Source organism: Physeter macrocephalus, chromosome 20, assembly GCF_002837175.3.
Source record: "Physeter macrocephalus isolate SW-GA chromosome 20, ASM283717v5, whole genome shotgun sequence".
Taxonomy (NCBI): domain Eukaryota; kingdom Metazoa; phylum Chordata; class Mammalia; order Artiodactyla; family Physeteridae; genus Physeter; species Physeter macrocephalus.
The window spans coordinates 33268723-33280349 of record NC_041233.1 but is presented as its reverse complement, the minus strand read 5'-3'; the positions used below and the strand labels follow the sequence as shown (position 1 = coordinate 33280349).

General features: G+C 46.1%; 1 protein-coding gene across 1 annotated transcript; it reads left to right on the top strand.

Annotated features, from left to right (window-relative positions):
* Positions 1-665: 665 nt before the first annotated feature.
* LRIT2 (leucine rich repeat, Ig-like and transmembrane domains 2) lies at positions 666-4701 on the top strand. Its single transcript, XM_007104051.2, has 3 exons — positions 666-775; positions 1078-1859; positions 3908-4701. The coding sequence occupies exons 1-3, from the start codon at positions 666-668 to the stop codon at positions 4699-4701; spliced, it is 1686 nt and encodes a 561-aa protein (XP_007104113.1).
* The last annotated feature ends 6926 nt before the right edge of the window (positions 4702-11627 follow it).

Sequence of the window (11627 nt, the reverse complement as noted above, 5' to 3'; positions counted from 1 at the left end):
CAGGATAAACTATGTGATCCAGGATAAGAAACATGCTTTGATTTAATCAGAAAACACAATCTTGTGGTTTAACCTCTGTACCGTGATGCTTCTCTGATTCTGGTCATCCAAGCAGCAGGTGCAGCTGTCTTAACGCAGAAGAAAAATGAATCCACCACACGAGGTGCTGGGGAGATTACCACTGATAGGAGTGGTTGCCGAATTGCTTTGTTAACCATTATCTGCATTCACTTTTAGAGACTGGTTGAAAATTCTAGGTTTCAGAAGCCAATTGTGATTGATGAAGTATTAGATGGATTCTGGCCAAATCTCCTGAACCATAGTGCTCAGGATAGCATTACCTGCTTGTTTCTCAGATCTTTTTTTATGAGACTGAGGGGAGGCAGTATCAGGACTGACTTGGACATCTGGCTTATAGTTTGCTCTCTGGTCTCAAGAACCAGAAAAACGGTGAATCTTCTGACCTTAGTTAAGAGACATAGCTCCCTCTTCTGGGTTCTTACTGAGCTTGTGATCTGGGCCATAACAGACCTCAGAGCATCCAGGGGCTTTGCTGCTGCTGTGCTGACCTACATCATTATGGATTACCAATAATAGGATTTGCCACTCGGAAGCTTGGACTATACTTATTCAAGAGCTCATAAGGTAGTTTCTTACAGAAGAATATGGCTTCAGTTTCTCACTATTTCTTGCTAGTTCTGGTCTTTCTGGATTCACATGCAGCTCAGCCATCCTGTCTGCCAGGATGTACCTGCTCAGAGGAGAGTTTTGGCAGGTGCGCTGGGCTAACAAGATCCCAGAAGCTTGTAGGGGATGTGGGCTTTCTTTGGGGATGATGTAAAGTGGGAGCAGGCCAAGATTTGGCAGGAAATCAGCAAAACCTCTGTGAGACTCCCTCTAACTGGTGCTGAACGTTGATAAACTGTGCGCTTTTACCAAAATGGGTCTAACTCTTGTATTTCAAGAGAAGCGTATTTTTTTTCCTTCTAATTCATATGTCTAATGCCAGGAGAAGCCTGCTCCCACTTCACAGTTTTCCTGATGTACATCTCAAAGCTGTTCTGGTTTTTTGTACAGGACTCTGCAGTGCGTGTCTATCACTTTGGGAAAGATCCCAAGGAAACTTCCTGAAGAGTTCAAGCAAGTGAGAATTGAAAATTCACCCTTATTTGAACTGCCCCGAGGGTCTTTCATCAACATGAGCACCTTGGAGTACCTTTGGCTCAATTTTAACAATGTCACTGTGATCCATCTAGGAGCCCTGGAGCACCTGTCAGAACTGAAAGAGCTGAGACTGGAGGGGAACAAACTCCGTTCAGTACCATGGACAGCGTTCCGTGCCACCCCGCTTCTGCGGGTCTTGGACCTCAAACACAACAGGATTGATGCACTCCCTGAACTGGCTCTTCAGTTCTTGGTCAACCTGACCTACCTTGACCTATCCTCCAATAGGCTTACAGTTGTAGCCAAGAGTGTCTTCTTGAACTGGCCAGCCTACCAGAAACACGGGCAGCCTGGCTGTGAGGCCGAGATTCTCTCCAGCATGGTGCTGGCGCTGCACGACAACCCCTGGTTATGTGACTGTCGCCTAAGGGGACTTGTCCAGTTTGTAAAGTCCATCAGCCTTCCAGTAGTCCTGGTGAATCCCTACCTCATGTGTCGAGGTCCTCTCTCCAAGGCAGGTCAGCTTTTTCACGAAACAGAGCTCAGTGCTTGCATGAAGCCGCAGATCTCAACCCCCAGTGCCAATGTCAGCATCCGGGTGGGACAGAATGTGACCCTGCGATGCTTGGTACAGGCTAGCCCCTCACCAACTATTGTCTGGACTTATCCCCTGAGCACGTGGAGGGAATTTGATGGTAAGTGCATGCACCCTCTCCACGTATCTGGGGGGTTGGGGAGGTCTGTAGCAACCCTGTCCTCAATAGAGAAGTTCTAAACTGGGTCAATCATGAAGGAGGGGTGCAGGTAAGACTGGGACAGACCTGAATTATACTCACCACGACAGAAAAAATTCCGAGACAGTGTTCCACTATTGGCATTATTTTATTATTATTATTATTATTTGGTCATGCGACTCAGTGAAAGCCCGGAATCCTAACCACGAGGCCGCCAGGGAACTCCCTATTGGCATTATTTTACATGGTTGCGTACAGATCTCTATAGGATATAAGATGTAAATACATGTACTCCATATAATGTATATTTATATATTTGTTGCATACAGATCTATCTATCGATATAATATATATTTGTTACACACATATATGTATAATATATATTTATATATTTTTGCATACAGGTCTCTATAGGAAGTAAGATGTAAATATATATATTACATACATATTTGTTGCATATATATATATATTTGTATATTTGTTGCTTACAGATCTTGATAGGATGTAAGATGTTAATATATATGAATTGACTTAACAGTTGTATTGATATAAATATTATAGAATTGTATATGAACCCATATATTCTTTGAAAGCCTTCTAGATGCAAAACCCCGTACCGTGTATTTTTAAATCATAGAATTTCTGACTAGAACTGATTCTAGAGATTATCTATTACTTATTTCTTAAACTTGTCTGAGCAGACTCACCTGGGGTGCTGGTTTCAAATAAAATTTTCAGGCCTCTCCCTGGAGATTTGATTCAGTTAGTCCAGGGGAGGGCCTGAGAGAATGTATTTTAACAAGTGTTTCCTCCCTTTGCCATTGCCTACCCCCCAGCTAACTCTTACCAGGCAAGGTTGGGAAGTCCTAGACATTGACTGAATGTTACACTTCCTACCACTGTGTTGATCAGACCTTACTGGCTTGAAGTTGCCACACTGGGACCCAGGGAGAGGGAGTGATCTTCGTGGGCCCCACCGCTGGGATTCTAACCTGCCTCTCATTTCCTGAAGCTCATGCTCTGCTATCACACCTCAGCTGAAATCACCTCTAATGCCACCCTTCAGCGTTGGGGTACATCACAAAGCCAGGGATGGCCTCTTTAGAAGTATCTTGACGCTATCTAGAAGACAACTAGAAATATCTAAGTGAAACTTGAGAAGTACAATCAGTCACCCAGATATTTGTTACATATGGTGACAAACCTCTGGATGATTAAAAAATACTTAATTAGCTGAAATTTTGACTTTTTCCTATCATTTGATTACGTCTTATTGGCTTGAGGTTAAATACCAGTGAAGGAGAAACATAGGATCTGTTGTCATAGCCTCTTTGAGAATGATGAGATGCATCCAGATGTCATCTTTTGTGATGTTCTATTATCATTCTCTTTGGTACCATGTTAGATCCATTCTCTCAGTAATAATAACAGCTAACACTTACTGAGCACTTACTATCAAACTTACGGAGTAAACACTGTTATCATCCCATTTTACTGATGAGGACATTGAGGCCAAGAGAATCTAAGCAACTCATCCAAGACCATATATTTAGTAATGGATAGAATCCAGGCATTTGGCTCCAGGCTCTGAGCCACTCTGCATCCGGGAGGTAAAAAGGCACTTCCTGAAGCTCACAGCATTGTACAATCACACTGTTGTTAGAGAGCTCCTGGAAACCACGTGTTAGCTCAGCGAGGCTAAGGTCATTTGGTGGGAGGAGCTAGTGAAGTTAAAAGAGTGTGGTCTTCATAGACGGAAAAACTAGGTTCCAGATCAATCGACACCCCTGAACGATTCTCATTATAGGCAAGTTGCTTAATCACTCTAGTCCCCAACTTCCCATGTGTAAAATTTGGGTGCTTACCTTACAGGATTGCTGAGAGGCAACACCTGGCACCTAATACATGCTTAATAAATGGTCGCCACCACCTTTTAACAAAAAACTGGCATTGCTGGACACTCTCCAGCTGACTGTCTCTCTGAGCTGTTTTGCTGTCTCTCTACCCAGTGTTGACCTCTTCTATTGCAGAAGATGCTGCTCTGTCGGAGCCGGTCATACCTGCTGCCCACCTGGTAGACAGGGGCAGTTACACCTGTGTAGCCTCCAACTCCATTGGCAGGAGCACCTGTGTCATCTCCCTCCACGTCCAGCCCGCCCAGGCCCCGCCCACACGCCATTCTCTTTTCTCCACTTCGGAGGGCAATGCCTACGTTGACCTGCGGGTGGTTAAGCAGACAGTGCGTGGGACCGTGCTGGAATGGTTTGTGGCGGCCGACACCCCTGAGAAGTGGTTCACCCTCTACATTGGGTCGGATGAAGCCCTCAGGAAGGAGGTCGTTCATGTCGGCCCAGGAATCAGCACATACTTGGTGGATGATCTCCTCCCTGGAACAAAATATGAGGTCTGCCTTAGCCTGGGGCGCCAGCCCCCACGCCAGGGCCGGTGTGTGGTCTTTGTGACGGGCCGAGACCACGGCGGGCTGGAGGGACGGGAGCGCCTCCTGCACACCACGGTGATCCTGTGCGCCGTGCTGCTTGCGGTGCCCGTGGGCGCCTATGTCTGGGCAGTCCAGGCTCCCTGCAGCTGCAGGGAGTGGGGCCCGCGCTGCTGTCCTCATCGCAGGAAAGCTCCCAGGTGCCCCCTGGCAGTCCCAGAGCACAGGGATATCTCCTACAGAGACCACACAGCTGTCTGTGAAGATGGCCTGGGGCACGGAGATGCTGAGGGGGAGGGGGGCGAGGAGAGAGATGAAGCGGGAGACAGTGGCCCGGGAGGAATGGTGTGGGCCTCCAGCCCCTAAATTAAATCTCTGTGGCAGCTCACCTTGGCTCCACCCATTTAGTCAACAAGTATTTATTGAGCAGCTACTCAGTTCCAGGCTCTGAACTTGACACAATGATCCAGGAGACACAATTCTTATCTTCACAGAACTGGTGCCAATGGACCTTTGTCCAGTTATCCATGGTGACTCGAAATGAATAAATGTTATTTTCTGAATATATAACCCTATAACATATGTTTACATGGAACATTTACATATAACACATTTCACATGTGTTATCCTCCTGCAGAAAGGTAGGAGTCTAGCCTTTGTTACAGGTGAAGAAACAGAAGCCCAGAAAGTTACAATGGCTTGACCAATGTCACCCAACTAGTAGGCAGGTGGCACCACCCAAAAGAGGTTCTCGTTCCACTGTTTCCTTTAAATGTTTGCTTTGAAGTCTCTTGTGTCTCCGGTTGTTCAGAAAGTATTATTCTTCCTTTTAACAGCAAACTCCCAACTGAGATCACATAAGTTTGATGTTCTAAAAAAGCTGCCTTTTGGGGTGATGAGAGCCTGGCGGGTGATGTGAGTCTCCATTTGTGGGTGTCTGTGTCCCTGTGAGCAGTCCTTGGTGCTCCTGAGAGCCTGGTGCCATCAGCAGTGAGGAACAGGGGACTGGCTGCAGCACGGGGCTCATGGTCCAGTGATTGATGGAAAGCAGGGTCACAGGAGCCCTATTTGGAAAGAAAAGAATTTATATAAAATCATATAACTATAATTATTATTATTGCTCTTATACTTATTACAAAGAGGAGGCTACACAGTCCTGATTCCCACCTAGTTTCATGCGATTGTGAGATTAAGGCTTATTTTTTCAGCCCTGTGTCCCTAGTATTGCAGTGCTGAGTGTGACAAATGTTTTTATATGAATAAGGGTGTAATCCGCACTCCCTTCCCCAGTTAATGTTCCAAGCTCTCCTATTAAACCCCTGAGAGGTGGTTGTTTCCTCTCACCGGGCTCACGTGGAGTAGGGGGGGTCCCCCTGAACCTCAGGGACGGCTCAGTGTCCATCCACGCAGCCCTGCTAGTGAAGGTCTTTCCCAGGATTTAAACCGACATCTGTGTCCTCACAGCTTCTCCCACTGGCCACAGGGAAACGCTCTGAAGACTCAAATGTGAGCTGACCTCCTTGTGACATCCCCAGAAATATTTTCTCCCTCCTTCCCGCCTTCCTTACCAATTCCTACTCATCCTTCCAGACCTATCTCAAGTATCACGTCCTCCAAGTAGCCCTCCTTGACTTTACATGTCTAGGAAAAAGAAATAATGAGTGGTACAGGATGTGCAATGTTTTTGTTGCTTTCAAGCCCTTTGGGGCAGAGACTGACCTTTCTTGCTGTAGCTGCTGGGTTCATCCAATACCTCGACTGTGTTGATAATCAGTGTTGGTTATGATGAATTTAAAAAAATTGAAGACAGATCTCATATTCAGACCAATTGTTACCTCACTTCTTCAAGTTCTCCTCATTTATCTTTTTTCTGAGCACCAGAAGCTTTTTTATGGAAAATTTCAGTCACACCAAAAGTAGAGAAAATCTTGTTCTTCTCTTCAGTCAGCTTCCATAATTTTTTTTTTTTTTAACATTTTCCATTCTTACTTCGTCTAGTCCTTGCTCTCAACAGGTTTTTTAAACTGTTGTATTTATGGTAAATACAAAACTTACCTGTGAATATTTTAGTTCTATCTCCAAACAGATAATGAAGTTTCAAAAAGACACGACCACAATTCCGCTGTCACACCAAAGAGCATGCATTTTTGAACTATATGTACATATATATAGTTATATATACATATGTGTACAAATAACACACACGTATATGTAATGTAGCAGAGAATTTTTTTATGAGAGATTTCCCATGATAAATTTTGAAAAAAAGTGGTCGGAGCAGGGTAAGAACGTACTTCCATTGGCCTCTGCGTACTCCTTTCATAGGATCAAAGGCTGTCTGTGGGTCTTGAGGGGGTGCAGTCATCATGAAGGGGCCTGGGGCTACCTTGAAGGCAGGAGTGGATGATTGGCCTCCACTTGGGGCAAAGAAATCTTCGTGGTGGGTGTGGACGGAGGAATAGGAGGAGGGAAAGGGCTGTGGAAGAGGAGGGTGGGTAGCAGGGAGAGTCAGGGACATGTCCTGAGCAGGGGCAGTGTTCAGCTGCATCTGTGACACGGAAATTTAGGGAGAGGGAACATAATCTAGAGAGGATTTCTGAGAATCTGAAATTTTAAGACCCTTAGACTGCCCCTTAAAAAATCCTAAAGATGCACGTTAGATCGATTAGGCAATATGATGGTAGGGGTAGTAGCACAGACTCTGGAGTCCAGTTTCCTGGGCTTAAATTTTGGTTTTGCTTCTTACTGGCTCTGTGACTCTGTTTCCCTGAGCCTTAATTTCATCATCTGTAAAATGAGGATAATAATAGTACCTACCGCATAAGGTTGTCCTGATGCTTGTACGAATTTATACATGTAAAGATCTCAGAACGATGACTGGCACATAGTAAGCCCTCAATAAGTATCACCATTTAAGGCATCCATGTCCATTTGTGTTTTCTCTGAATGTGACTCAGCAGACAGACTGGTCATTTGGAACAGCAGATCTTATTAGGATTACATATGTGTGTCTATGTAGAAATACATACATATATGTATCCATACATATAAAGACAGGGTATCTATGCTAATGTCCTTCACATTCTGTTTAATTAATGCTTAATTAATGTTCTGTTCTGTATAAATAATGTTTCAAATATGCTATAGTTTTAGATTCAGTTGTCATGCTCTTGGGAATCTGTTTAGAGCTTAGACCATGTCTTTTTAAGGTAAGTGCCTTTGGTACAGGAGACATTTGTAAGCAGGGCTACTTGCTTTTATTTTTATTTTTATTTATTTTTTTTTGTGTGGTATGCGGGCCTCCCCTTGCTGCGGCCTCTCCCGTTGCGGAGCACAGGCTCCGGACGCGCAGGCCCAGCGGCCATGGCTCACGGGCCCAGCCGCTCCGCGGCATGTGGGATCCTCCCAGACCGGGGCGCGAACCCGGTTCCCCTGCATCGGCAGGCGGACGCGCAACCACTGCGCCACCAGGGAAGCCCGGGCTACTTGCTTTTAGAATGAAGCCATTGCTAGTCCTAGGCATCTGTTATTAGCAACTTGAGAGAGGTGTTTTGTCCTTTTTTCTTTTTGCTTGTTAGAGCCTGTGTCCCTAACACCTACAGGAGGGCCTGACACAGATGATATACTCAGAAATTGTGCTATTGAAAGAATGATTGAGTAAATTATTGATTAATAAATAAACGACTGGACCTCACTCAGCCGAAGAGGTGCATTTGTACAATTTTATAATGTCACCAATATCAGCAGCCCATTGCTACAAAATAAGGTCACTTACTTTATTGATCACATTATGGTTGCTTAAGCCTTACCCCCTTCATTCTAGAAACGAAGACTTTCTATTAAAAAAAAATTTATTTATTTTATTTTTGGCTGAGTTGGGTTTTAGTTGTGGCACGCGGGCTCAGTAGCTGTGGCGCGCGGGCTTAGTTGCCCCGAGGCATGTGTCATCTTAGTTCCCTGACAAGGGATCGAACCCACATCCCCTGCATTGGAAGGCTATTCTTAACCACTGGACCACCAGGGAAGTCCCAGAAACTAAGACCTTCTGAGCACTGCCCCCTCACCCAGTTATTTCTGTGAATCTCCTAAGGGGTCCTCCCTGTGTCCACATAACAGTCAGCAGCCTTAGTCCTCACATGGCATCCTCCCCATTCTCTCTGCCTATCCTCCCATGCTCGGGGCCCTTGAAGACTGTCAGGGAAGTAGTCCTGCTTGCCAACAGATGCCAACATCCATGCTGGGTGAGCTGACCCAGGATTTTTCTCAAGCCTTCCAGTCCTCATGGTGGGGAGGGATAAATTGGGAGATTGGAATTGACATGTGCACACTACTCTATATAAAATAGATAACTAACAAGAACCTACTGTATAGCACAGGGAACTCTACTCAATACTGTGTAATGACCTATGGGAAAAGAATCTAAAAAAGAGTGGATATATGTATACGTATAACTGATTCACTTTGCTGTACAGCAGAAACGAACATGACTTTGTAAATCAACTATACTTCAATAAAAATTAATTTAAAAATTTTTTTTTTTTTTTTGTGGTATGCGGGCCTCCCTCTGCTGCGGCCTCTCCCGTTGCGGGGCACAGGCTCCGGACGCGCAGGCCCAGCGGCCATGGCTCACGGGCCCAGCCGCTCCGCGGCATGTGGGGTCCTCCCAGACCGGGGCGCGAACCCGGTTCCCCTGCATCGGCAGGCGGACGCGCAACCACTGCGCCACCAGGGAAGCCCGGGCTACTTGCTTTTAGAATGAAGCCATTGCTAGTCCTAGGCATCTGTTATTAGCAACGTGAGAGAGGTGTTTTGTCCTTTTTTCTTTTTGCTTGTTAGAGCCTGTGTCCCTAACACCTACAGGAGGGCCTGACACAGATGATATACTCAGAAATTGTGCTATTGAAAGAATGATTGAGTAAATTATTGATTAATAAATAAACGACTGGACCTCACTCAGCCGAAGAGGTGCATTTGTACAATTTTATAATGTCACCAATATCAGCAGCCCATTGCTACAAAATAAGGTCACTTACTTTATTGATCACATTATGGTTGCTTAAGCCTTACCCCCTTCATTCTAGAAACGAAGACTTTCTATTAAAAAAAAATTTATTTTATTTTTGGCTGAGTTGGGTTTTAGTTGTGGCACGCGGGCTCAGTAGCTGTGGCGCGCGGGCTTAGTTGCCCCGAGGCATGTGTCATCTTAGTTCCCTGACAAGGGATCGAACCCACATCCCCTGCATTGGAAGGCTATTCTTAACCACTGGACCACCAGGGAAGTCCCAGAAACTAAGACCTTCTGAGCACTGCCCCCTCACCCAGTTATTTCTGTGAATCTCCTAAGGGGTCCTCCCTGTGTCCACATAACAGTCAGCAGCCTTAGTCCTCACATGGCATCCTCCCCATTCTCTCTGCCTATCCTCCCATGCTCGGGGCCCTTGAAGACTGTCAGGGAAGTAGTCCTGCTTGCCAACAGATGCCAACATCCATGCTGGGTGAGCTGACCCAGGATTTTTCTCAAGCCTTCCAGTCCTCATGGTGGGGAGGGATAAATTGGGAGATTGGAATTGACATGTGCACACTACTCTATATAAAATAGATAACTAACAAGAACCTACTGTATAGCACAGGGAACTCTACTCAATACTGTGTAATGACCTATGGGAAAAGAATCTAAAAAAGAGTGGATATATGTATACGTATAACTGATTCACTTTGCTGTACAGCAGAAACGAACATGACTTTGTAAATCAACTATACTTCAATAAAAATTAATTTAAAAAAAAGCGTCCGGTCGTCAGAGAACCAGGAGACTCTGGCTCCTGCCCAACTCTTGCCAAACTTCGCCAGCTGGACTCTGGGGGACAGCTGTTCAGTACAGAGTCCCATGGGTCGTCTTAGGGGCAGTCTCATTGGTTCCTAACTCCCTGGGAGCATAGATGCTCAACCGCAATCTGTAGGGCTGCAAAGGTCATAGATGTTGTGGCGTCTGCCCCGCCCTCCCCAACTTGCCTGCTGGCCGGCTCTCCTCTTGTCTCCTATCAGAGGGTGGAAACACCCTGGAGTTAGGATGAGCTGTAGGAATCCTTTCCTCAGGGTATGATGCTCTAGCATGGGGACCGTCAGCCGTCCTCAAATGCCCTCGTGTACAACTAAGAGCAGCGCCTGTCTTCTGAGCTTGCATCCGCAGAAACAAACCTGGTAGCAGGTGCTTTGCACAGATTAGCTCTTGTCATCCTCCTAGCGGTGATTTTTTTGCATCCTGTACTGATGAGGAAAGTGAGCCCCAGGGATGCTTGGTGTCTTGTCCCAAGTCACACTTAGGTGGCAGAACCAGGATTCAGACCCAGGGCTGTCAGACTGTAAAGGGCAATGTTTGTTTGTTTGTTGTCTTGTTTTTGTTTTCTCAGCCACACCACGCAGCTTGTGGGATCTTAGTTTCCCAACCAGGGATCGAACCCGCGCCCCCTGCAGTGGAAGCACGGAGTCCTAACCACTGGACTGCCAGGGAAGTCCCGAGCACGATGTTATTTCATATAATTAGAAAGTCTGAGCTCAACCACAGGAAAAAAAGCACACACAGTTCTACAGACTTCTTGGCAATATGATGGTAGGGGTAGTAGCACAGACTCTGGAGCCCAGTTTCCTGGGCTTAAATTTTGGCTTTGCTTCTTACTGGCTTTGTGACTCTGTTTCCCTGAGTCTTAATTTCATCATCTGTAAAATGAGGATAATAATAGTACCTACCGCATAAGTTTGTCCTGATGCTTGTACAAATTTTTACATGTAAAGATCTCAGAACGATGCCTGACGCATAGTAAGCCCTACAGTCACATCTGTTGGTTGTCCATCTATCCTTGGGGCCCAGGGGTGGTAGAGCCCACCCAATCTGTTACCCCTGCCTCCCAGCTCTTTACCTTGAGGTCTAACATTGTGCCTGTCCTAGCGTGACTGGGCAGGCAGTCCCTTGGCCCACACTGTTCCCTAATGCAGTGGCACCTGGCCTGGCCTCACTCCCACCGTCCAGAGGGTCTCCTCCAGTGCCACCACATTTGCTAGTCCCTTGGCGTTAGCCATATCTTCCTCCTCTTTCTCAGTATGGCTTGTGCTGGCAACTCTGCAGTTTTGCCATGCTTCCCAGTACAAGAGTTGCTCACATGCCCAGTTTCCAAGATTGCCTCTGCTTTGGTTCAAGTTCCTGGACTTGTCCTGGAGCCCCCATTCCCCACCCCTGGGCCTTGATACTGGCCTGAGCTTCCAGCCCAGGGGCCTTCATGTCCCAGAGACAGCAC

Coding starts and splice junctions, on each gene's coding strand:
- LRIT2 (XM_007104051.2), top strand. CDS start 666: ATGGCTTCAGTTTCTCACTATTTCTTGCTAGTTCTGGTCTTTCTGGAT. Junction 776..1,077: donor TCAGAGGAGAGTTTTGGCAG/GTGCGCTGGGCT, acceptor TTTTTTGTACAG/GACTCTGCAGTGCGTGTCTA. Junction 1,860..3,907: donor CACGTGGAGGGAATTTGATG/GTAAGTGCATGC, acceptor CTCTCTACCCAG/TGTTGACCTCTTCTATTGCA.